Source organism: Magallana gigas, chromosome 4 (genome assembly GCF_963853765.1).
Source record: "Magallana gigas chromosome 4, xbMagGiga1.1, whole genome shotgun sequence".
Lineage (NCBI taxonomy): Eukaryota > Metazoa > Mollusca > Bivalvia > Ostreida > Ostreidae > Magallana > Magallana gigas.
In genome coordinates, this window is record NC_088856.1 from 46,868,886 (window position 1) to 46,895,778 (window position 26,893).

A 26,893-nucleotide genomic window follows, 5' to 3' on the forward strand; every position below is an offset into this window, starting at 1 on the left:
AGAATTTGATTTCCCTCCTTTTTAAGGTGGTATGGGACATCTGTCGATATTAATGTGGATGAAAGTACTATATAATTGAAAAATTTTCACCGGTTTAGAATTTTCAAATTTTACAATATTTAACCAAAAAATAGCTTTTAAAAATATTTGAAAGGTAAAAATTGTAAAAACCCCAGTGGGATTCGAACTCATGACTTACAGGTTCCTAGTAAACCCTCTAACCCACTGCGCTAAGGAGTTAGGTGACCATTTTTGAAAAGAAACTACATGTACTTATATAATAACACTTTATTTTATTGTTTATTTCGATAAACAATACGTCACAACATGGAAGTGTCCCATATCACCTTAAACTCGGAACACCTCTGACCTAATAAGATCGCCGCATTAAATACAAAGTTTGATTTAACTCTAATTTGTTTATCATCAGGAAATTCTGCATCGCTGACAAATAAAGTTTTCTTCTGTATAATGAAATACCAATTAACTGACTATTCGGACAATAGCAAGTTTATTGTCCCACTCCACAGCAACTATTTCCCTTGGCTTTGCCTCATTAAATAGTTGCTGTCTTGGGGGACAATAAACTTGATATTGTCCTCATACCCAGTAAATACTAAATAGGCATATAATATCCCATCCACCTACATTTCATGTTATATAACCTCCCGTTTGTAACCTTCAATTTCACTGTAAAGTCAACACATCTGTCATAGCCGCAAGTTTCACAATTTATTTCTGCTTCTCATGTACTTAAAATTAGGGGGCCTTAATATTGCTTATCAATTCCAACAAGAGACATCCCTCTAACTATTGATAATCATTAAAATTCATTTCATGAATCTACGCAACAATGATAAATTTTCAAGTACAGTCACTCTCAATTTTACAAAAATATTGACGGTACTTTATCCGAAACTGTTAATTGTACCTTTAACTTAGTACACTAACATTTTTATGAAAAGACGGTTTGTCTTAGAATAAGAAAGCTAATGCAATTCTGAGAAAAAGAATACCACATATTGCCAATTCCATTGAGGTTTAATAAAAATATGGCCATTTAAGTGAACCCACCATTTCCAATTTCCTTTAGTAAACACAGATTTACAGGGTTCTCCATAGTAAAACATCTTTACCTGACCCTTAAGAGGTCAACTGTTGTTCAACCACCTTTAAAAAGAAACCTTATTCAATACAACATACGTCTACATGATATAATCATGATAAAAGCTTCACATCACTTAGAAATATCCTTACATGTATACCCCCCACCCCCCCCCCCCCCCCCCCCCCAAATCTTTTGATTTTCATAAAAAGTCATGGTTAAAAATGTTTTACCTAATTCTATGAAACTTGTGGCAATTTCCTCGAGTCATTTCTCACACATATTAGAAAACAATCATCAATGATTCTAAAATTTGATCTTTATTTGTTTATTGTATGATTTGTACCATTTTAATTAACAAATAGACAGCTGTCCTGCTTGTGATTTCTTGTTTTCATGAAAAAGGTAAGCAAACAATCATAGTTAGTGAATATCTAATCTATTCTGATTTCTAGTCTCCTTCTAACCATGCTAAAACAGTAAGTTACAACCTACAAGTTAGACATCTGCCTTAAATTAAAATTAAATTCAAACACACACAGGTAGCTGGAGACAGATCGAGTTGATTTCCATGAAAAATTTTCAAGTTTGACATGTTTTTCTACTTTTTTTATGCATATATACCTTAGAAAGGTAGAAATAGGTTGTTTCTTGTTCATTTCAAAAGTAATTATCATAGCAGATGTTATTTCAAAGTCAAATGTACATTTACATATCCTACATGTAATCTTAATGCAGACAATTAAATAGAGGGGGGGGGGGATTTTTCAATTATGTAAACACATCTAAATATCTTTATGAAATAAAAAATAAAGGAAACATAATTGCATACTTTTATTGAAAAACAAATTTTCACAGCAATTATGAATTTCTTTATAAACAGCCTTAATTTTGTTTTCATAATTTCTTATCAAACACAAACCACAACATGGCATGATGCTTTCTTCAAGTTCCATTATTGTTCATGCATTATTGGATTTAATTTGAATTACCGGTAAATAGTCTGTAGAACACAAGGAATATGCATGTGGATAGAGGTGACAGGTTAATCTCAGGAGCTGACCCACAAGAATCAACAGGTACCAGTAAAAGCCATGTGGTAACAAGAGTCTGTTTTGAGCTGTCAAATAAAAAAAAAAATAATTAGCTGTGTTTACATACATGTACTAGTAATAGCTGTGTTTACATTAACATATGCATAGTATATCTGGAAAAAATACACTGACCATGCAGTGTAATAGGTATGACATATCCCAATACATGACATAACATTTAGGCAGTACAAGATCAAAAATTTGCATATCAAGTCATAATATAATATTAAAAAATTTTCATAGGTATAAACACTTATCAAATTGAGAGAGAGAGAGTTTGAGAGAGAGAGAGTTTATTACCATACTTGTAGTGCAACTGTCAATATTTCAATTCGTAAATTACAAACGAATATTACCCACCAAACAGCGTCAAAGTACATGTACTGGTATTAGCTTCTGGTATACCATTTTTTATCAATTCTACTGTGTTTTTTTTTTTTGCAAATAAATTTAGCGAGGGTTTTTGCTTATTTTCTTATAAATCACATGTTTTAAAAACAATACTATGTGTAATAAGCATAAAACATGTATGAGTAAACTTAATGAAGAATTTTTAATAGATTATTTTTCACAGAATGTGGTACTGTAACATTACATGTATGTCAATCCTTATAAAACTAGCGTATATTTCGTGCGCCATAAATTGCAAGTTTTTTGTAAATATCATTTACTTGCATGATAGGTATATATGGTCTAACCAAAATTTTCTTCATAAAGCTACAGCTGTATGTACCACATATATGTTTTGTCACAAGTATACATTTAAAAAAAAAAAACCAAATTCCAACAGTTGAAATAAACTCAACTCATTCTCTGATAAGTTCATTGTGTTTTGTGCGTGCATATCTTATTTGTTTGCTGCAAAAGCAGCCAATCAGCGGTAAGCTGAATCCACAAAAAGAAAGTTTGTGTTTTAGGAGCGGGTAAATTGTTTATGCGACACTGTCAAGAAAACCACACCAAATAATAACAAGAAACATAAATATTCACTTATATGTATTGTGTTGTAAAGTAAAGGTTTTTAACACTTATTGCATCTTGCAAAACATGTGATGACCCTTAATCATCTGTCATATATCTGATATACATGTATATGTAAAAGATGGGAGAAATAACGACGGAACAAACTGGGATTCGAACCTGGCCCTCTGAATCTCTAGTCAAGTGCTCTACCAACTGAGCTACATGTATCTGGCACCGGTATTCAAACCAGTCTGACCGTCACATTCCTTCCCCCTTAAATGATCTTCACCCTCGAAGATCACCCCTGGCAGGAGTTAACCTGTTAGTTCCAGGGGTTGGTCACAACACCAATATTGTAACAGGATGGGAGAAATAATGAAGGACCAAACCAAGATTTGAACCTGGGCCCCCTGAATCTCTAGTCAGGTGCTCTACCAACTGAGCTATCTGGCACTGGTATTCAAACCGGTCTGATCATCACATATATAAAGAATTATTTTAAACAATGTTGTTCAATAAAAAATAACACGCGCAACCTTCAGTTTTTGTCTGTAATTAATCAATATTGGCGTGCGATCAGTTCTCGCCGAGTACCATTTCTCACCAGTGCATTCACTGCATTGTTACGTCATTTTATCAACACATAAAATTATATACGAAAATATGATGTAACAGTGCACCAGCGAGAAATGGTCCTCGGCGAGAACTGCTCGCAGGCCAGTACTGCCAGTAGTCAGATTAAAAAAAGAGAATAAAAAATTACATTTAAAACATTAACAAGGACAATTTAAGTACACATCATAACTGCTAAACAAGAAAAATTATGTGAACTGGTAGAATAGTACGCATAGTTCTAACTTGTAACCTACATGTACAAGTACATGTACCGGGTACCCGTTGGTCTGCTAAACCTTTCTAATGATACAATGATTGGCATCATAAAGATATTAAAGTCATGTTTTAACTCTGAAGTCTGAAGTATACAATTTTATTTACTTGAAGTTATGTCTACAGGATATTCATGACTACATTTGGAGTCTTCTGCACAAGAATATATGATATGTTTCTAATTAGACCCTGCTTTGAATTTTGAGTTGAAAATTCACAATCTGTTATTTTTTTAAATAGATAAATTCAGTTACCCTTTCCAGTCCCCCATGAACCTCGAGCGAGTCTAAACATCCATGAAACATGTAAAAATTACACGTTAGTAAACAAACACCCACACCATAACAAAAACAAACAGTGTGCACGTACTTACATGTACATCTATACTATATACTAAATTTTAACTTTAACTTTTTTAAACTTTAAAAGGAGTAAAAGCCTCACCTTCTTCAGTAACATCCACATAAATCACACACTTTAATGTCCATCTTTTCTCCTTTATTACTCGTAGCTTATCAACGGCTGATCGTCGACAGAAGTGTGGCTGTCAGAATTTCCTCGTAAACGATTCACACGAGAAAAATATCCTCCTTAAACAAATATGTAGTATTGTTCCCTGTGCATGTTCATATGTTTCACAGTAAATTGAAAATGCATTTGTACATCGAAAGAATACACAACTTCTCTTCTGCATTACGGCTCTCTCTTTTCTACAATGCCGTTCGTTACTGTTTACATTCGGCGCGCGCGCGGGGGTTACAAACAGGGGCGCCCCGACAAATAGTTGCACATAGAACGTTAAAATAATGTGTGTTCATTGAATTCATAAATGATATAGATGAAACAAATGAAATTGAATCACAACTATTTATCTAAGACGCAACACAACGTAATGCAGTAAATGCCTGGGCCTTAAAGTGGCATTTCTATGTAGACAAATTAACTCGTTCATGTAACGTTACGATTCACACATATTTGTTTTATGAAATTTGAAAAAAATAGGGCACAGAACTTTTTAAATTTGATACCAAATGACATTATTTAATATATTAACAATAACTGAATTAATTTTTTTTCATAAAATGATAACAATTTTTGCTATTAGAAAAATACGTGTATGAGCTGCTGACCCCTAATTACAGGGGCCAGCCCTTTTTTCTTAATTTTAAATGAAAGCTCTCATTATTCTAAACAACTTTTGTTCTATATGTATTAACAAATTATTTTTAGTTTAAAGGTTATTATACAAAAAGCAACAAAATTTCAGACCCCCAAAAACCTTAAACTTTACCGGCAAATAGCTTAAAAACTAAAAAACATTTTGCCAAAATTTTCATGCCAGCAAAACTATAAAATGTTACCAACAATCCTGCTAAATTTCATGCAACTATCTTTTGTAGTTCCCGAGATCAACTCTGGACAAAAGACCCCCCAATTTTCAATTAAAGGGCAATAACTCATAACCGGAAGTGAATTTTAAAAATTTGAAAAAAACGTCCCGAGATATTAACATTGTCTATATACCCTGAAAGTTTCATAACAATCAGACAACAAATGTACGAGAAATGGCCTACACAAAATTTGCGGATAAAAAAAAAAAATAATAATAAGAAACAGTAGAATAACAGAAGGGTTTTCCGTTGAAAAACGGAAAACCCTAATAATGAAGAATTTCCAACAGAATCAGTACAAGGTCTTCCGTTGGAAACGGAAGACCTTAATTAAACTGCGTCCATGCACATTAGTACAGAAAATCCATATAACTTAAGCGATATTGTATATGATTAAAGGCCCTGTCACATGTACCAAGTTGCGATCCCACTGAGTAATAATAATGGTGTAATATTTAATTCCGGAATCGCCGTATGATCGAATAAAAAATTCAAAAAAAATTTATACAATTTTATTTGAATTTTTTACAAGTTTAGATATCACGGCGTCCTGATGGAGATTGAAGCGTTTTTACGGAGCTCTCGTGCCGTATAACTGCGTTTCCACAGAGTTTTACTTGGCAATTGACAAGCACTAATGACTGTTTTTACCTCGCGTTTAAGGCGTGCTCAATGCGCTGACTGTGTGTACAAGATCTAGACGTTCTTTACTTATGGGCATACAAATATTATTTGTACGCAAAACAAACAGAATTTTTAACTTTTTATTATTAGTAAATTAATAATAAAAACAGTTTTTGTTTGTTTTATTAAAAAAAAGGTAATTGAAATAAATAAAATTCATTCGAAATAATTTGTGACAAGACAATTCTGTTTGACAGGTATACAAAAAATAACCGTTATTAGCTGTTAGAAAACATAGAATGGCCATAGTAAGATCAAAGAAATGTCATGGAGTGCCGCAAGTCTTGTAGTAAGTCCAGAAATAATCGCAATAGAAACTTTTTACACGGTTATCCACATCGGATTCTGAGAAAACTCTATCGCTTACTTTTGTACAACAGCTACATTGTTCTGATATTTAGTGTCATCAATAAATTGGAAACGGCATTATTATACGATGATGAATACTTTCTTTGGTGATTCATGCGGGATATGAAGGTGGACACATTGCATTTAGCGTTAGCGGGTTTTGTAAAATTTTTCTGCAATGGATGCTACCTTCATGACTTGCATGAATCATGACAGAAAGCAATTTATTGTTTATATTTACATCTTTCTTTTAACAAATTGATAGATTACATGTAATAGTAAAAAGTAAGAAAAATTTAACTAAATTATTGCTAATAAGTACATTAGATAATAGAAAGAGCCAAATCGTGTTCTATAGGAATTTGAGTCTGACATCAGCATGATTATTTCGTGCATTCCGTGATTTTTTTTTAGGTTACTGAAGGTTTTGACCAATCGATAAACGGGCTAGAGATTTCAGTCCTGTCAGTTTCTACAGAGCCATGAATGTACAATCAACTTCCGTAATAAATGTAGGGAATCATACTTGGATGTAAATATAATAGTTTTAAAAAGTAGAATTCTTAAATTGAGTGCCGAATTATATGGTCTGATGGTTTAACCTAATAAAAACAACGTATACTAATATACAAAGAAAACAAACTATTTGTGAAGTAAAAATTGCCCTTCATAAGAAGTGTTTTATATTATTTTTTTATGCTCCATAGAACTTCATTAATATACTAAAATTATTTATGCCTTTGTGTATCTAATAAATCTACTAAAATCATTATTGTATTTGTTTCAATATCTTCATATGAATATGTTAATTTTATATACTTACAGATTTAACAAGGCCAAGGGATATAAAGATATTTTATTAATTAGTTTGAAAAATGATAGGAAAAAAATTACCTTTATTTCATTAATTTTCGCGGATCAAATAAAAATCAGGTTTATGGAAACACAATTTCTTAGCCAAGGATTGATTTCTTTGAAATCAATGTAATTAGTTGCCCTTCAATGAACAGTTATTTTCTTGGATCAATTCAAATCATCAACAAAATTTTCAAAAATTGGTATTTAAAGGGGCATGGTCACGATTTTGGTCAAAATCAATTTTACTATTTTTATTATTAACAAAACTTTACGAATGCATTTCTAATGGTCAAGTGAAGTTTCATAGTCAGTCTTAGAGTTATGAGCAATATACACAGCTCACAACTCTTTGTCATGTAAACGAGGCTCGTTTTTGTTTACATAGGTTCAATATACCAGTAAACAATCTTTTTCAAGCAGATTTTTTTTATCTTTTTATTCATTTTAAGCATAAATAAACGGGTTTTAACGTTTAACACACTCATTTTAGGTATAAAACTGGAATTTGCACTTTAACATTCAAAATGTAAACAAAAGCTTTGTTTACATAGGAAAGATTTGTAAGCCCTGTGACTAGCTTAAAACTCAACAAATGATACTCAAATTTTTTGTTGCCTATTTCAAAATGCCTAACTAAAGCATTGTAAACATTAAAATCGGAAAAATAATTTTTGACCAAAATCGTGACCATGCCCCTTTAACAAATATTGAAGAAATCACAGTAAGCTCAGTAAGCTAGAACCCAGATAGACACATCGGCGGCAAACCGTTTTCCTAAAACGTCAAGGATTGCGTGGCTTACTACACTTGCAACCCTTTATGCTGAAAATAAACAGAAACGGGTATAATATGGCGGACCGAGAGAGAAAGCGCTAAGCAGCGTTACCACCGCAATATCTATGGATTTAGTGTCTCCATTAGGTAGAGCCATCAGGACAATCTGCAGTCCCATCATCAAAGTGGATGGAACAGTAATGCCGAGAACCTCGTTTCTAAACACCCTGTTGGCTCGCCTTTGCCACGCGCTTGTTGAAGGCTTTGCTGTGGTTTGAGATGTCTTCTCGTCCACCAGTGATCCGATATTTCCCGATTTTCCTAAAAGATTTTTTTGTTTTTGAAAACTCGCGATTGCAAAAACCGTTTTAGGATTAGGGATTGCCAAAGTAGTGTGCTTTATTTCTGTTTGGTATGAAAGGCTCGGTTGTATTTGTACTGTCGTAAGTTGTAAAAATCCTTGTTTCGTAGATTTTTTTGGATTGTCTTAATGACTGTTTCGACGAAAACTTTGTGTGCTGGATTTTTATTTTTTTCTCATCAAAAAGCTAGATATTCACAGGATAATGCCGCCAAGAATTACTCAATAATCTCCATTACTCTATCCTGGTTCTATCGGGTTTTTAATTTATAACATAAACATTATGATTGAAATGTTACATTTAGTTTAAATTTGAGAACTGAACCATATATGCATCGTCTCATATATGCGGCACAATAAAATAAGCACATATACGTAACGTATTGGTAATTGTCAGTATCTGCTTTATAAGAACCTTGGGTATTGGAATTATGGCTCTTACACATGAACTCTAAGGCATGTGAAGCAATAGAGTTGCAGCTGGGTAAATCGTTGCCTTTAAAGTATAAGTTTTTAATCTTTTATTGCACATTAGGTAGATTGTTGGTCTTGACCTTTTGTGAATATAAACCAGATCTGGCTTTAGTTAAATATCCGCCATCAACAAACATGGAAGAACCTTTCACAGAGAAATTGACATGATACAGAAATTTAAAGATGATCTGGATAAAATGGACTCCAAAAACGTGGAAGTCTTATCTAAACAGGAAAATAAAATAAAACACACTATTTCAGAAATCACAGAGAGCATTGCTGGTCTTAAAAAGCCATTGAACTCTGATGATGTCATCCTGTTTTCTGCCTACAAATCAAGAAATACTGAATTGAAAAGATTACCCCCCAAAGTCACAATTTTTTTCCAAGATTTACCCCTCTTAAAATTAAAAGAAAACAGCTTTATCAACTGTATGGTTCTCTGTTGGACTTTTCTTTCAAAATAGAAGAACATGGAAACAAAATGGATTCTCCCAGTGCTGGGTCTTTTTCCCTGGACAAACCATTCATTGATGTACCACGGATCGTCACAGATATAAACACCAAATGTAGATAATTAAACAGTGTGTCCTGTCTGAGTGATGACGAGATGTGGACGTGTGGTAATGACAACATCATGAGACTCTACAACTGCCGGGCGGAGCTTGTAAAGTCAGTCCAAACCAAGTCAAGGAAAGTTCCATGGGACATAGCAGTGACAATTAATGGTGATTTAATTTATACTGACAGAGATGATAGAACAGTGAACATAGTGAAAAATACAGAGATACAGACAGTGATCAGAGTTCAGGGATGGAAACCTTACAGTGTCTGTAGCACCTCCTCTGGTGACCTCTTGACTATCATGAACAGTGATGATTATAATCAAGTTAAAGTCGTACGCTACTCAGGCTTCAAAGAAAAGCAATCTATTCAATTGAATGACAACGGAAAACCTCTTTTTACATCTGGTCATTTCATAAAATACATTTGTGAGAACAGAAGCCTAGATGTCTGTGTTTCGGACAGTTGGGCCGGTGCAATTGTTGTTGTAAGTCAGACCGGGAAACTCCGGTTTATCTACACAGGCCCTCCATCTACTACCAAGAAATCTTTTAATCCACGTGGCATTACAACAGACAGCCAGAGTAAAAACCTGGCAGCAGACTGGGACACGAATCGTATCCACATCCTTGATCAGGACGGAAAGTTTCTCCGTTTTATTGATACTAATTTCCATTTACAGAGTCTATTGGGTATTTGTGTGGACTCTAAAGACAATATCTGTGTAGCTGAAAACATAACAGGTAAAGTGAAGATAAACACGTACTACCAGTAAAATGAAGTGTGCTACATGTAAAACACTTTTATTCTAGTATGGCATGAAGTAGATACAACATAAATGATTAATCAAATATATATATACCTGAAAAGAGTATATTAATGCATTGGGTTAAAAAAACGTGGTTTTTTCGTATATTTTTAATTGTGTGTCATATGCATGCATGTTTCACGCTTATTTGTATTATTAATGCATACATGTTCACAAAGTTCACACAACAGATCTAGTGAATTTTGTTGAACTTAGATTATATGATGTACCATGATAATGATTTTTGTGATTATATCTTTATACTTAAGAAATTTCATTAAAGAAAATATGTTATTATCAATATTAATTAAGGTTTGTTGTTTATTTTAGATAGATGCATATACTTTGAGTTAAAGAATTGATATACATTTCAAATATTTTGTTGAAATTCACATAAGGTAGTGCTATCATGAAAGTTGACAAAACAATCCATTCCTATCCTATATCCTGCATCCTATCCTGCAATTAGGATGTATCCTGTTGTATCCTTTCCCATACCATTCAAATTAAGGAATAAGTTAGAGTAAGATAAAGCGAAGTTAAAAGTAATGATTGTTTTATTAACGAATTATTGACTTATTTTATAATCGAAATAAAAAAAAGAATAAAACTTATTTAGCTGAGCAGTGGTAAAATTAAATCGTACGCCGAGTGTATGCAAACGCATCAACAAACAGATAAGCGAATTATTTTTGTTTTCAATAAATATAGGTATTATAATACATAAAAAGCAGATGAAGAAATTTTTTCTTTATTGTTTAAACAACCATTTCTATCATTTTTTTTCTTTTTTATTTAATAATCAAGTAAGCTTGTTTAACTTTTTATTACATATTTGATAAGGTTAATGTATGTTTACATTTATTTAATTTTCGTTTTGCAAAATTATTTTGAAATTTATATTTAAGGTGGCTCTATACACCCACAGTTTATTCCAATTTTCAATAGAAGACAACAAAACATATACTTATCGAAAATTAAAATGATGATAGGGATACTTTAGGTACTTTTAAAGAATTTTTTAATGTTTTTTCGTGTTTTTGTAAAATAATTTTTAAAAACTTAACTATTGACAAATTCAAAGAATTTTTTTGTCAGATGATGGATATTTCCTTCGGACACCTTAAAAAATATAACACTTCTTAAGGTGGCTCTATACACCCACAGTTTATTCCAATTTTCAATAGCAGACAACAAAACATATACTTATCGAAAATTAAAATGATGATAGGGATACTATAGGTACTTTTAAAGAATTTTTTAATGTTTTTTCGTGTTTTTGTAAAATAATTTTTAAAAACTTAACTATTAACAAATTCAAAGAATTTTTTTGTCAGATGATGGATATTTCCTTCGGACACCTTAAAAAAATATAACACTTCTTAACATTCAAAAATGTTATTATTGCAATTTTTTAAATATTTCCCCAAAACATAATTTTTCATATTTTCTTAATCTGTTGACAAATCATCTGAAAAAGCTGCTTGATGTTATAAAAAATGTATTTTGATAAATGTGCCCAACAAAAATTGAATGAAAATAATTGCAAATAAACATAAAAAATATTTTAAATTTTATTTGGTGTGAAATTTCCTCTGGAAAGAGTTATCCTTCCTAAGTCCCAAGGCCCAAACACCTTGGAGAATTTTCATTTCTGAGTTGAAGAAAATGTCCTAAATACCATGTTGGAATAATAAATACATACATATTTCATTATAGGCCTATATAAGTAAATATATTCGCTTTAATGCAAAACTAAGTCAAATAAATAAAGGGGAAAATTAACTAATAAGAGTTATGTATCCCAACCTGAGAGAAATTCAAAGCCACCCTCCCATCCTCTTAAGGTAGTAAGGAACATCTGTCGATATTAATGTGGATTAAAATATTATAATTGAATTCTTATTTAAATCCATTCATTACTTTCCAAATGAAAGCTGAATACTTTGATACTATAGTAAATAAGAACACATTGTGTGAAATTAGCAACGACACGCTGCAGCTATTTGATATTTGGCATATTAAATGTACACACACATAATTATGGCATAAAGTTGGATCACATGATTTATTTATTTTAATAACACAATTCTGAAAATTTAAACTTTCCGCTGTACGTGTCGTCCTTAACTGGTATTTAACACATGAGCAATTCTTTATATAGCCTTGCTAATAAACCGGTTCTTAAGAACCAGGTGACACAAACATGTATTCGAATGAAAACCTTATACATGTATATCCGGATAATTAATTCATTATTATACCAAGTAGAAATTGATTTCTGTCTAATTTGTCCCTCAAACGAAAGAAATCATATATACTTTCACCGGTTTAGAATATTCTTTCACAGTATTCAACCAAAAAATACGTTTTATAAAATTTTGGAAAGTTAAAATTTTTATTGTCCTCAACGAGATTCGAACTCATGATTTCCAGATTTGAAGTGAACCTACTACCCCACTGCGCTACGCTGTAAGATGTCGCTGATGGGAAAGAAACTATACTATTTTAAAAACTATACTTGATTGTATTGTTTAGTTCGATAAATAATACGACACAACGTGAAGGTGTCACATACCACATTACTTGTTAAGTAATGAATTTTCCTATTAAATTAAATCTATTCATTTAACAAATTTTCAAAAGAGCGGTCCCCATATAATTCGCCTCAGTTTAAATCAGCCAGTACCGGAATTGCATTTTTCCAGATTTACTTTTTTGCGTACTGCATCATCAAAAAGTGGTGTATAGAGCCACCTTAAGAAAAATATGTCCCATCTAAATAAAATTAAAGTAGTCATAATGAAATAGTACACAGTACATGTAAGTGTATGTGTGTAAAACGAAAACTGTAAACATCATACACGCACGAGGGTATTTAACTAAATCACAATATATTTAAGGATTACGTTTACTCAGGATTTGTGATTTCAAGAAATATTTTTACAAAGTTCAATATCTGAAGTCCAAAGTTGTTTTAAAAACACAAAATAACAACGTTATTAACAAATATCGATATTTGTATCCATGATTTGTTTAGTTGAGGAAGATATGCTCCGACAAAGGTAGATTAATATTAAAACAAAGGAAATTCGGACTAATTTTTTCATTTCCTTTTTTTCTCTTAAAACTTTCTGTTCCTATGTAATTGCAAAAGTTAAGTGTCTATATGTTTTTTCATATCATTTTACATATTTTATTGTTGTATCTACTGGCTGACACGCAATTGGAAAAATCTTTAAAATACATAAAATCGATTCAAGATAAAATAACTCGAAATTTTGATCATTGACCTTATGTTAATGTCAACATAATACAGACAACGAAAACAGTTTAGGCAGTCAATGGTTTGGAGCTCCTATTAGTCAGTTTTTTGTAAAACTCGATCAAAAATGGGTAAAATTTTGGAAATTAATAGAGGAATTTCGGACTAAATTAAACTTAAATTATGAGCTTAAAACGATTCAGTCAAATATAAAATTAGTTTTATCATTTCCCAACCTAGAAATTGTTTTATTATTTCTAATTATTACAAAATAAAGAAAACATTGAAAATGGTGGATAATTTTGACAATTTTTCCAAAAAACATTCAGAGGCCACAAAAGCAGAAAAAGTAGGTCATTGACCTAGTTATTTGAAAGTGAAAAATAGCACCACAATAGTGGGGCTACTTGAACAATAAGTAGTTTTTCGTTCCTATTAGTGGATTTTTTTTCGCCCCTGAGTAAAAGTAATCCTTATTATTAGGTTGCCCCTAATAGATTTTTTTTTTGAAAATTAAACCCTTGAAAACATAATCCATTGAGTACATTTGTATTATACTTTTTTGATATTTTATTATATTATAGCACAAACTTTCAAAACTACATTGCGATGCAACCATATATTTTCTTATAACTTAAATCTTCTTTAAAATGAAATGTGCTGATAAAAAACAGTGTTCAAATTCAAAAGTCCAAAGGGAAATTACAAAACAGGAGCAGAGCAAACACGGACCCCCCAAAAAAAGCTGAGGTACGATCAGGTGCCATGTAGGAGTGAGCATCTTCTTCAGATCGGTCACACCCGCCGTGTGCTCTTTGTCTAATCAGGTAAAAACGGAAAAGTCTCTCGACAATTAGGTGATTAATAATAGCCTAACAAATAGAATGATAAACGTCAGTCAGCATGCGACCCAGTGGAACATTGTATTTGCTGACAAGGTCGTTGTATCGACCATAGAACTTAAGAAAAGATGACTTCAAACAAGACTAATGATAGTCTAGTTTTATCAACTTGTTTGTCACTTTGTCACTAGCTTGCATCGCCTTAGAAACTGTTCATACAAAGATCATGCCGTTGCGTATCTAACTAATTAACTAAGAGACACAATTTCCATGTGCATGTGATGAAGGTAAATTGCTACATAAGTAAGGGAAGCTGACTATAGAAAAATTGAAGCCATCACGTTTATCATAAAGTTTTGTTGTTTGGCTATCATCAATATCCGTTTCTTGTAAAATATCCAAATATGAAACTTATGACGCATACTCTGTGGTAAGTGTTTTTATTATCAATAAATTATAATATTTACATTTGCAAATGTTTCCTTATATGAACCTATAAAATAGCGAAAACAATTCTGTTTGATGGGTCAATAGGTCACTCGTGGCCGAATTACATGGCGCATTAATATCTTCATGTAAAGTACTACTTTTCATGTAAACAAATATAAAGTAGGTCACATTAATAAAAATTATTGCAATGTTATTTATACTGTTCTTATGCAGTATATTACAATTGTTTTTGCATTTAAAAAATTTCTGCAATAAAAACATTAAACTGTGTGATGTTGTTCAATTAAGTTGCCCGTTTACTTTTTCACTGTACATGTACATGAAAATGGCAGAATATGGAGAATTTGAAGTAAATGGAGAAGACATAACAGATGAGTTATTTTTGCTGTTTGACAACAAAATTATAGAAAAATCCTGATCTTTCTAACTTGGAGGCTATTTTTGATAAGTCTGTAATATCTTAGATGTGTAAAGAGCTAGAAAAGCCAGCTTTAACTTGCCTCCCAAAGCCAGAGACCCCTTCTCAGGCTGCTGAACCGAGAAGATTCCGTTCTTTCACAGAAAATGATTTACAGGAATTTCAAGATTCAAGGCTATCCTGTTCAACTAAGAAAAATTCAAAATGGGGCATTTAACTACTAGTATTTCAAAGTAAGCAATATAACTATTAAAATGTGGGACTTTTAGCGTTGGTCAGGGGGTGGAGATGGGGCAACATCTCTTTTATGCACAAATAAATCAAAACAGAAAGCAGTGGCTGCTTGAAGGATATCTTTAATTTCATATTGGTATACAGAGGTTTACAATGAGCCCTTGGAGTTTGAAACCGTCCCTTCTGATATTCTTGCAATTTTTTTGCGTAAGTTCTACTGTGAGGCCAAACCGAAGAAAACTTCTTCACGAAAGGAGAAACATTTACATGTTCAAGCGGAACATTATCACAAGAACACATTAAAAAAATTGCGGTCAGCATTAAATCGTCACCTGTAGGACCTGGGTCGAAACATAGATATTGTTAGGGATGAAGAGTTTAAATCTGCTAACCATACTCTTGATGGAATGATGAAAGTGATGACCAAAGCAGGAGCATCGCGTGCTACCCAACACAAATCGGTTATTACTTCAGATGATTTGAAAAAAAAATTACTCATACTTTCAAGCTGCTTGATTCTCCCCCTAGTGTTACGGCAGTAAGTGTGGTTCAATCTCTCTGTTCATCTTGTATCTCGGGGCTTGAAATTTCATCACCAACTCCGTTAAGATTCGTTCAATTTTCTATTTGATGAAGATGATAAAGAATACGTTGTTCTTCGCCATGAAACTCAGCAGAAGAATTTTCAAGGAGGCCTCAGCAGTGATGAAGCTCCTTCTGATAAGAGAATTTATGCTGTTCCAGAGTGTCCTACCTGCACTTCGGCTTCTTTTGTCTAAAACCGATCAACACGCGACACACTTTTTCAATGCTTGTGTTTCTCCATCTTCTTGCGACACGTGGTATTCTGACCAGCCTCTCCAAAAGCAATCATTCAGAGGATTCATGCGAGATATATGTAAATCTGCGGAATGCCAAATCACTTATACTCCCCACTGTTTAAGAGCCATGGCTATTTCTTCCATGAATGATGCAGGATTCCAAGATAGGCACATCATGTTTACAAGAACTAACGACAATACAGTTTTTAGTTTTAGTTTTTTTAGTTTTTAGAATAACTCTTTACTGGCAAAACATTTCAAAAGCTAATATTTCAAATGACTTTATAGTAACATTTCTTATTATCACAATATATGAAAATTATGAGTGTCCATTTTTTGGAAATTGAAAGTTCCATCGTAAAAATCAGTAAAACTGATTTTTCTTGTTCTTAAAGCATTTAAGCGTAAGTTTTTTTTAAAATGTTGTAACTGTTTTGGACAAAATAGGATGCCATACCATTATAAAAATCCAGGCAAAGCCGAGCATTTTATATATCAATCGATATTTTAAAATAATTTGAAACTATGCGAGTTATTTTTCAATTTTTCATGCACATTAGCGACATCAGAATTTGTATGTCTTTCTACTGGAATATCATGTATCTGACATTGTACCCCTTCTGGAAAAAGTACTTCTCCATTCTTCTACAGTGCCAACACCTGCGGGGCAAAGTACTGGCCACAATGTCTCTCAAATGCATAGTATATCCGAGTGCCAAATCAGGCGTCACCTGTAATAAAGATAAATATTGCCTCTGATGAATGCTGAAATTTCAACCTTCTTTCAGACACACACGTCCAGCACTCTACCACTCGATCTAATAAAACAATTAACCAATGGTTGTATCCTGAAGAAATGCCATATACTTGAATCTGTCAAATAAAAGCTCAAAATCAACTCTGAACATCTTCTCTAAGAGCAACGAAAAATGTTATTAATGCGACCGGGTAATCTAAACGATAAATGTATAGTGCTTCATTTAATTCAACATTAAGCAGCATGATGATCGTAACAAAAGTTAATAATAAAGAATGACATTTCCCGTCTCACATCCATGAATATAATTCGCTAACCAAAGATTTACATAGAGTTGTAGTTTATCTGAATTACACATAATTAACTTCTGCAGAAGATGATGTTTGTTGAGAAAAACAAGGTGTGTGATTATTACACAAGTTAAACAAGACTAGATTCTTACAGAAACATTTATTCTCATGCTGTTCTCAGGATCTCAATTTTCAAGCTGGTTTAAAGCTGGAGAATGCATCATTATGGGGAACGTGTGTGTCGTCACCTACAATAAGTTATTTCATATGATTTAATGCACTTCATACTGGTTATATTTAATTGTTTTAGATTCTTACCAGAACTAGGCACCCTTCTAAAATTAATCATATTTAAATGAATCTTGATATTTTCATCTTCATGAGTTAGGCGTTTCAAAATGCAAGTAAATGTGAATTAATTAACTTATTTCGATAATTCAAAACAATGTTTTGTAAATTCATGATGTAAATTACTGTAAAAGTATTATATTTGGCGTGTACAATATTTGGCGGAAATAAGTTTTTGAACAAGTTGGCGTGGATTTGAATTAGCGTATTCCTGAATGTGAATATTCTTATACATTTATGCATGGCATTTAGCGATGTACTTGATTTAGCGGAAGCTGCATTCCACCAAAAGCGCTAAAAAGAATACACAGCTAAATGTAATACGTTTACAGTAACAAGTATTTAGGAAATTAAAAATATGAATCAGATGTATTCAATTAATTAATATCTTCTGATGTAGCTACGATAGTTTCAATTACTGTTTGGTGCTGACAGAAAACAACGAAATTCGTTTTAAAAGCATCGTTTTGTCAGATGATAAATGCACACTATTAGTTAAACTAAGTCATAGTATTTTTTTTTTTTAATCAATATAACTAATTAATTGACGTACGTGTCAGAGTGCCCTGTCTGTCTATATATCTGTAGACACACACTTTGTTGTTGTACCGTGATCCGACCCAGAGACGGTGAGTGTTGACATCATAACTCAAGCTCCATGGTATACCGTTTTCTTGTGTATTTGTCAATAGAAATGATAGGAAGTGACCGTCTCTGTTTAACATATGTACTGTTTTGGTTGTAACATCACACACCAAGATATGTGACAGCACGTCAGTACATATTCCACATGGCCGTAGTGCTGATCCCGATGGATGTCCCGAATAAGTAAAACGATGTCTTCCTCCACGCCCTGTTACCACTATAGCTGCATAGTCAGACACCACGACATCCCCATTGTTGTTCTCTGTTATATAGTGAGGTTCTCTGTATAGTTCAAGTCTTGAATTGTCACACTGTATTGTGTGTGTCGGCTGACCACTCTGATCGTACCGCGTTACCTTGCCAGTGCTGAGATTTACTTTGCACATCCCGACCAGTAGATCATCAGTTGACGGGGACCAGTACACACACCGTGGTCTCCATTTAGAATATGCGCTGTCAACTAATATGGTAGCTGATTCCATGTCCTTTGATAGTTTGTTAATGTTATAATTCCTATCAATGTAAATTAGATCACTTTTACCGTTCACTGTGCATGGTCCAATTCCAGTTATTGTGTCACATTTCAATACACTTTCCAGACGATGTAAACGTTCACCTTTTGCATTTGTCAAGATGAGATTGTCTCCATCACATATCCAAATCCGGTCTTCCGTCACAGGTGAAATGTGACAACAACGATGAAAATCTTTCATTATAAAAGAAAAGATCAATTCTGGAGGAGAACACAATTTCAACCGACAGGTATTTTTTTCCTTTGATTCTGTTGTCTCTGTGTTGGGATATTCACTCAGTGACTCTACCATATCAGAAGTGGTTGGAGTCATATCTAGAAACACAAGAAATGAATCGTTATGGTGTTGAATATAGTAAAACATACATAACTGTTCTTGGTGTCATTTTTAATATTTGATTAAGTATCGATTTTTTAAAGTACTCTACATCAAACAGGTAAATACATCTTTTGATAGTTTAGAAGGGTATGTATAGAATCATACTTATTACGATTGCCATATTCTGCATTTACACCTTTTGATATAGCAACTTTATGAGTATATCGAACAAAGAGTCCCGAAAAAAAACCACACGGGTAAGTAAAGGCAACTCCGAGTTTAATGACCGTCAAAATTATGATCAATTTAAACATTATTTATTTTTATGAAAACAGTGCTGAATACTAATATCAGTAAATATGTTCGCCAGGATATTATTTTTCTATTTCGGAATCGAGTCTATCTTTGAAGCTGCCGTGCCATGGTATCACGTGACAGTTAAAAATAGATCACTTTTTTACCTAAAAAAGTTTCAAAAAGTATAACACTACCCCGAAGTTCATTTGTATGTATGATGCAATAATTCGATCGGTAATTAGTTCATGTTTATAAGTATTACTGCTAGAATCCTATTGTTAATCGCATTAAATAATTATTGTCATTATTTATCGGATACCTCCTCAACTTCTTCAATTTCATTGAAAATACAACGTAATTTTTATTTAACACAACGCAGAACAGGATTCTAGCAGCACTTTTTAAGTATTTTAGGTCATATGCTTTTGATATTTGCCAAATTCAATTTTCATAATATTCTGGGTAGTGTTACACTTTTGCCTTTTTTGTACACACGGACAGAGGAAAGGCTGGTCAAGCCATATACATGTCTAGATATGTATTAAATAAGTCTTATTTCGGCATTGATTACACGATTTGTCTCCCGACATTTATCTTCTCTTTTTTAAACATGCATGTGACGTCATCAATGATAATTATACGTAATAGAGAGAAATCGAAGATACATTCATTTAGAAGAGTTTCTAGTGACATTTAACGCATGTAGTTTTTAAAATTTAAACCAGAGATATAGTGACAATTGACATGTTTCTGATTAAAACATGACATCATGCTGCTTATTCTGACGTCATATTAATCAGACGAATGTTTACTCGATCGATCGCTGAGAGTTACCTTATCATACCAGCCCACATTTGTATGGGTGCTTATTGATAAAATGAAAATAGCATTATAAATAACATTTAATTGTAATTAAAAATAAAAATAACTTCACTCACCTATTAAAGCATTTTTTCTGGTGATATACCTGTAAACAACAACTGTGTTGCTGTTCCGTGATCCGACCCAGAGACGGTGACTGCTCGTATCATAACTCAGGCTTCGTGGTGAGAATATCCCTGATGGTCTTTTCAGTAGATGTGACAGGAACTGACCATTCCTGTCTAACATCTGTACTGTGTTGGTTCTAACATCACACACCAGGATACGTGACAGAGCATCAGTGCATACTCCTCGTGGCTCCAGCACTGATCCTGGTGGATGTCCTCTGTAGGAGAAGCGATGTCTTCCTCCACGCTCTGTCACCACTACAGCACCAGATGAAGAAAGAGATACACAGTCAGACACAACGACATCCCCATTGTTGTTGTCCGTTATATAGCAAGGTTCTGTATACAGTTTTCGACCTCTGTGGTCGACTTGTATTGTTTGTGTCAGTTTTCCGGTTTTGGTGTACCGGGTTACCTTGCCTATTCCTGTAAACTCTGTATACTTTCTATACATTGTGACCAAAAGATCCCCCGTGGACTTAGACCAGTACACACATATAGGTTCCCATAAAGAGTCTGGTTTTGGTATAAATGTGGAGGTTGTTTGCACATCCTTTGACAGTTTCTTGATATTATAAAGTTTATCTATATAAATCAATTCACTCTCATTGTTCACTGTGTGTGCCCCATATACATTACTACAAAAATCATGCATATTACGTAAAGTAAAACCTTCTGTGTTTGTCAAAATGAGATTGCTCCATAGATCACTGACCCAGACCTGGTCTGAAGTCACACAGGAGAGGTGATAACAACGATCAACACCTGTCACGGTGAGAGACTGATGAAACTTAGGAGAAGACATTGTTTTCAGCAGACACTGGTTTCCTACGCGTCGGTTTCCTCTCTCTTTGATTTGGATTGCACTCAGTGACTCAATCAAATCACCCTTGTTAATAGACTCCGCCACGGATAGCCTGCAGGTGTGGAGTGTTAGATTTATCTGGGGGAGGGCTGTCTTTATGGATGAGAGGAATTGTAGCGGATTGATTGCTGACTGTTCATAAATGTGTACATATCTCTGGAGGCTGGACATATGTGTATTCATTTCTTTCTTTTGTGTTAAACATCTGTGTTTGAAATCAACATTAAATGAGCTTTCACTAATAAGAATCTTCATTTTTTGGGCCTTTTTGCACATTTCTGATTGACAGAGGGATAATTCTGTTAGAAATCTTCTGAAATCATGTTTGACTTCTATCAGGAGAATGGGTCTGTAAAAGAGAGCCTCACTTCTGATGGTATGAAGTATTGTTCTTTGTTCTTGTCGCTTTGTTTCAAATGCTGTTTCAATATCTGATGGTATGTGTATTTTATTCGTATGGACGTTGTCAATGAGTTCACATATATCCTTCTCTTGTGTTTGAATGTAGTTCAATTTCTCGCGGTATGTTACAACAAAATGGTCTATTGTTTTGAGATTTTTGAAATGGTTCTCTTTACACTGGGGGCACAGATCACATGGACACGATACACAATAGTACTCTGTGTCCCCCGGACACTTTGAGCACCTGTGTGCTTTATACGGGGTGCTTGATGTGTCCATGATGGCCGTCAATTTGTCAAACTCAGAAAATGTTTACTGAAGATAGAAATGTAAAATTATAGGAAATAAAATATAAAAGTAAGAGTAAATTGAACTATCTGTCAATTTGAAATTAATTCAATATGTTTGGATAAGTTTCCTTTAATAAAATAAATGACAGAATCATTAAATATTTCTTTTGTCATTTTAGATGCATTTAAAAAAATAGTCTAAATAGTTATTTATATACGGGTTTCTTACATAAAATACTACTATATATTTTTTGTAGTATTTAGCATGCAAACAAGCGTATTGACTGGCCAGAGTAAAACTGTCTGAGGTCTAAAATTGGCTAAAAATAAGATTGATACATGTATATGACATTACGATGCTTATGCAAACCTCAATCTTATAATAAGAGTTTTGGAATATGATGTAACAAAAATAGACCGATATCTACTTTTAATTTCATATTAGTTTGTATGCATTTTAAAGAAACGGTGAAAAATTGTCTGAAGACAATCAGAGTATTTATCTTATAAATCAGTGGATACATTTACAATCAAAAGATTAAAGAATAGTAATTTGAAGCATTTTTTAAACGTTGACATTTACAAAGGATTTTAAACGAAAATACAAATATTTGAAATGATTGTGATATTTTTTTTAATTTGAACAAATCCCGATTGAAAAAAAGAAAATATCTCAATCAGAGAATTAAAAGTTTTCAATAATAAGTAAATGCTGATAAGTGATATAGATTACATGGCTATTGAATTGATAAACAAATTAACTTCCAAACATTTTAGAATCCATCTATACTTTTGATAAAGTAATACACTGCATGAATCTTAATATTTTATTATCGGAATTGGATCAAAAATAAGATTTTCGATTTTTCATAATTTTGATTTAATTTCATTATATGGCAATCATTTAATGCGAAAGACAGTTAATTTGTAGATTTCATTTATAGTATATGTTTATGTAAAAGAATTGTTTATTTCTTTTAAGCACTGAATGCCTATATTTGGATGTCATCGGTCCTGTAACACACCAAGCGGTGCATACACATTATCTAACCGCGCCAACGCGCTGTATTCTATTTGTCTGCACCTCTTGGTGTGTTACAGGACCGTCGACATCCAAAATTAGGCATTCAATGCTTAAAGAAATAAACAATTCTTGATTTTCATTTTCATATACATATATTTGACCGTCGTTGACATTTATTTGAATATGATTGTATAATGCATTTGTACTGAGTAAACTGTATATCTCATTTCATTGATGTAATACAAGAAAGCAGGGTCACAGAAAGCACGAAATAGGCTTAATTTATGCAAATAAAACATAAAATATGTTACCTTTTGCAACAATCCTGTGTGTATTTCCAAAACAAAGCAAAAATAAAGGTATTTAAGGCTGTGTTTGGGGTAACTAGTAAACAAAGCCCTCTTCAAATAAAAAAGAAAGACCGAGCCCGCGAAATTTAATAAACCAGATAAAACCAATAGTGACTGGTACGTTAGCTGAACATCTTAGGAATGTTTATTGGCCATCATTCTTACACCTATGAGTAGTGCTATAAGATAACGTATTATAAAGAGAGAACATTTGCATATATTAGGTAGATAATATTCAATTTCATATCTTGAGTATTTTGTATAGGTTTATAGATTTCCATTAAATAAAACAATGTTTATCATATCAACTTTTTTTGATAATACAGTTTCGTTTGCCCAATTAACGAATACTACGGGAAGGTATATCTGATTTATCCTGATACATACAAATGAAATGAAAGCAAACTAGAAAGTTATTTACCTTTAGCAAACATTTACCCCTAATATGAAGTTTTCTTATTCTACCAGCTTAGCTTTCACATTTTATCATTCGAACAGGTTTGATAAAAAATGCATTTACGTATTGAATTTGACTTCCCCAAGATATTCGTTGGACTTTGTCCCACTTACCTCTTTTTGTTCTTTGTGTTTGTACACACTTGATTATAGAGACCAAGTACCTTTAGGTGTGCTTTTTCATTTGTATCAATATCTTATAGCAAACATGTTATTGGTTCCGTATTTCTCAGATTAAGTAAGATGTATATTGAGCTCTAAGAGCAAATGGAGTATGAAGAAATATTATTTGGTACTATTGCAATCAAAGTCAGATATGTTTAAATGAACTAGAAATACCAAACATTACCTGACGTTCTTTTTTTTCATCTTTATTTTTCGTTTACTTCATTATTCCAAGTTCCCACTTTATCTCTATAATCTCACTTTTGTTTATTTGAATGCATGGCCACATGTCTGCAAATCTGTCTGTCTGTCAGTATGTCTGTCAACCACTTACCTCTCTTCCCAATTTCTCTTATCTTTTTATCACGGTAACATACCTCTCTCTCTCTCTCTCTCTCTCTCTCTCTCTCTCTCTCTCTCTCTCTCTCTCTCTCTCTCTCTCTCTCTCTCTCTCTCTCTCTCTCTCTCTCTCTCTCTCTCTCTCTCGCAAAGCCTTGAAATAGAAAATATATATACATGTTATACTGGAAAAACTTGAAGCTTATAAAGTGATTTTCAAAGTCTTGTAGTACATCGTTTGACCATTTTATGACCGTACGGTTACTGGAAAAGTAGGCCGGGCCTATTTAAAACAGGTGTTATTTACCTGGAGTGACCAGGATCCGTCGAGGTGCTAATTGCTATACAAAGTGACATACACAGAACGTAAACAATATTGAAAATATGCTAGTTGTGTATAAATCCATCGGTTAAAAATTTGATTACAAATAAATTAAATTCATTTTATCTTAATATTTTTCTTGATTTGACCTATAATTCATTTGAGGAAAAATTACTTCTATAATTTAAGTCCTTTTGACTGTCATCACTATGTAGAACTCTTAAGAAAATTAATTTTCTTATTTTTATATTATTTCTGGAGTTTTATAACTAGCTGATATTATATATAATTGATGTAATGTTATTCTGTAAGAGTCTGGACAAATCGTCTTCCATTATTCTCGCGGTAATAGGCGAACTTTAAACTGACTAGATTTTCTGACCTTTTTGTGATCGGCTTCGGCAGATCACTGTTGTGTCCATAGGAGGCATCCGGCAAATGCTTCAACGCGCGCACACATTCCGCTTGCATAAGTAGTTCTTATAAAAACTTGAAGTTTGGTTTAGTATTTATATAACATTTTACTCAGTTTTATTTCAATTCATTTACCTTAAGAGATGCAAACATACATAAAATACAGTTCGACCGGTTAATTCAAGAATGCACATTCTGTCTCACGCGTAAGAATTTCGATCGAAAGATTCATTCAGTAATGCAGTTGACCTCGATGAACTGACCTCAATCATAAGAAGATGCTCCATGAACTGACCTTGATCTATTGATGTTGCATAATAGTAGCTAGGAATACAGCTTGATTTACAAACAAGGTTACGTTATAATGCGACCTCAATAGCAAGTTATGATGGCATTCAATGTTTTTCAGTCGCATTAAATTTTTTTAATACAACTCTTTCTTTATATACGTGTTAATGCTCTTTGAAGAGCCATACTCAGTATTCTGAAGAAGAAGAAGAAGAAGAAGAAGAAGAAGAAGGTACATTAACATTTAATAATTGCGTTAAAAATATAACACTAGACAAGGAGTTTACGAACGGCTTTCCCCAAATTTATTTCAAAATTAAATTTGTTGACGGTTTATAATGATGAAATTATGGTGTGCAGATTCAAAATATTCTATATTTAGTAAAAATACTTACTTTTTTAAATTATTTTACATCAAACTGATCGTGTTGATTGCTTCTAGCTAACAATTTATCATTATTGCCGATCATTCCTTTAAAAGGAATACATGTACTTGTTAAACTTTACCATTCCAAACTATTTGATATTTCTTACAGTGATTGCTCGTACGGTATTTACAACGTGGTATAATAATGTCTAATAGACTATTAGTTGAACATTGTGTTCAAGTCAACGAAAACGCATGGTCGACATTCTTCGAGGAATTTGTGCCGGTTTTTATGTCGTGAAAGAATAAATACCTTGTACTGCTTCTACAGAAACGTTTCCTTTTTTTCTCTGGGACATTCTATCTCATCATAAGCATTAAATTCCCTCTTATTCATTTCCAAAAACTAATACGTTTTGATGTATGTTACTTTGGACATATTTCTCTTTGTGATGCGATCATGCAGTGTTAAAGTACCGATGTTCATATGTTCAATTGCAAAGAAATAAAAAAACCTACGACATATTTGCGGTAGATAAAAAGGGGATGATGCTCACAAGTTAATTGAACCGTTATTTGCTATCAACACACCCGGTCTCGGTGTCCAGCTGAAACGCTTGGTCAAACCTGTCAATCAAGGCTCAGGCTATTGTTTCTTGCTTGATTGACAAGCGGTATGTTATTGATCTCAATCGAGGTAAGGGAAATGGCTTAAAATTTGGTCTTTAAATCCTTCCGCTTTTAGGATATCAAACATTAATGTAGGAGATCAGATATTCTTCTCTGCTTATTGCATGTCTTTTTTACAGTTGTATTCATACCTGATTTTTCGTTTCTTTATGTGTTTGTGTGGGTTTCCTCTTTTTGATATGTTTTAATCTTTTTCATTTAATATTAAAACAAAGAAAATAAAAATCCCAAGAGGATTCGATTTAAAAACTGGATTGTTGAATTCTTGTCGTACAACTTCTCTAATGACATCATTGTTTCCCTGGGTGTTGAATTATTAAAATTGATATTGATGTTTACAGATCCCTGCCCTTATCCCAATAAAGAGGTTTTTTTTACGAAAATGGCCAATATCAACAACAA

General features: G+C 32.9%; 1 protein-coding gene and 1 long non-coding RNA gene across 2 annotated transcripts; both read right to left on the reverse strand.

Moving 5' to 3' along the window:
* Positions 1 to 2,005: 2,005 nt before the first annotated feature.
* On the reverse strand, positions 2,006 to 5,657 carry LOC136274862 (uncharacterized). Its single transcript, XR_010713296.1, has 2 exons — positions 4,495 to 5,657; positions 2,006 to 2,225 (listed from the first exon to the last, which is right to left on the reverse strand). It is a non-coding gene; the product is annotated as an uncharacterized lncRNA (long non-coding RNA).
* Positions 5,658 to 15,580: 9,923 nt separating this feature from the next.
* Positions 15,581 to 23,555, reverse strand: LOC105338987 (uncharacterized). The gene is made up of 5 exons (XM_034449565.2): positions 23,412 to 23,555; positions 20,469 to 22,101; positions 18,291 to 19,229; positions 17,542 to 17,637; positions 15,581 to 17,073 (listed from the first exon to the last, which is right to left on the reverse strand). Exons 2-4 carry the CDS (start codon positions 22,063 to 22,065, stop codon positions 17,582 to 17,584), a joined length of 2,592 nt encoding a protein of 863 aa, XP_034305456.2. The 5' UTR covers positions 22,066 to 22,101; positions 23,412 to 23,555; the 3' UTR covers positions 15,581 to 17,073; positions 17,542 to 17,581.
* Positions 23,556 to 26,893: the final 3,338 nt, after the last annotated feature.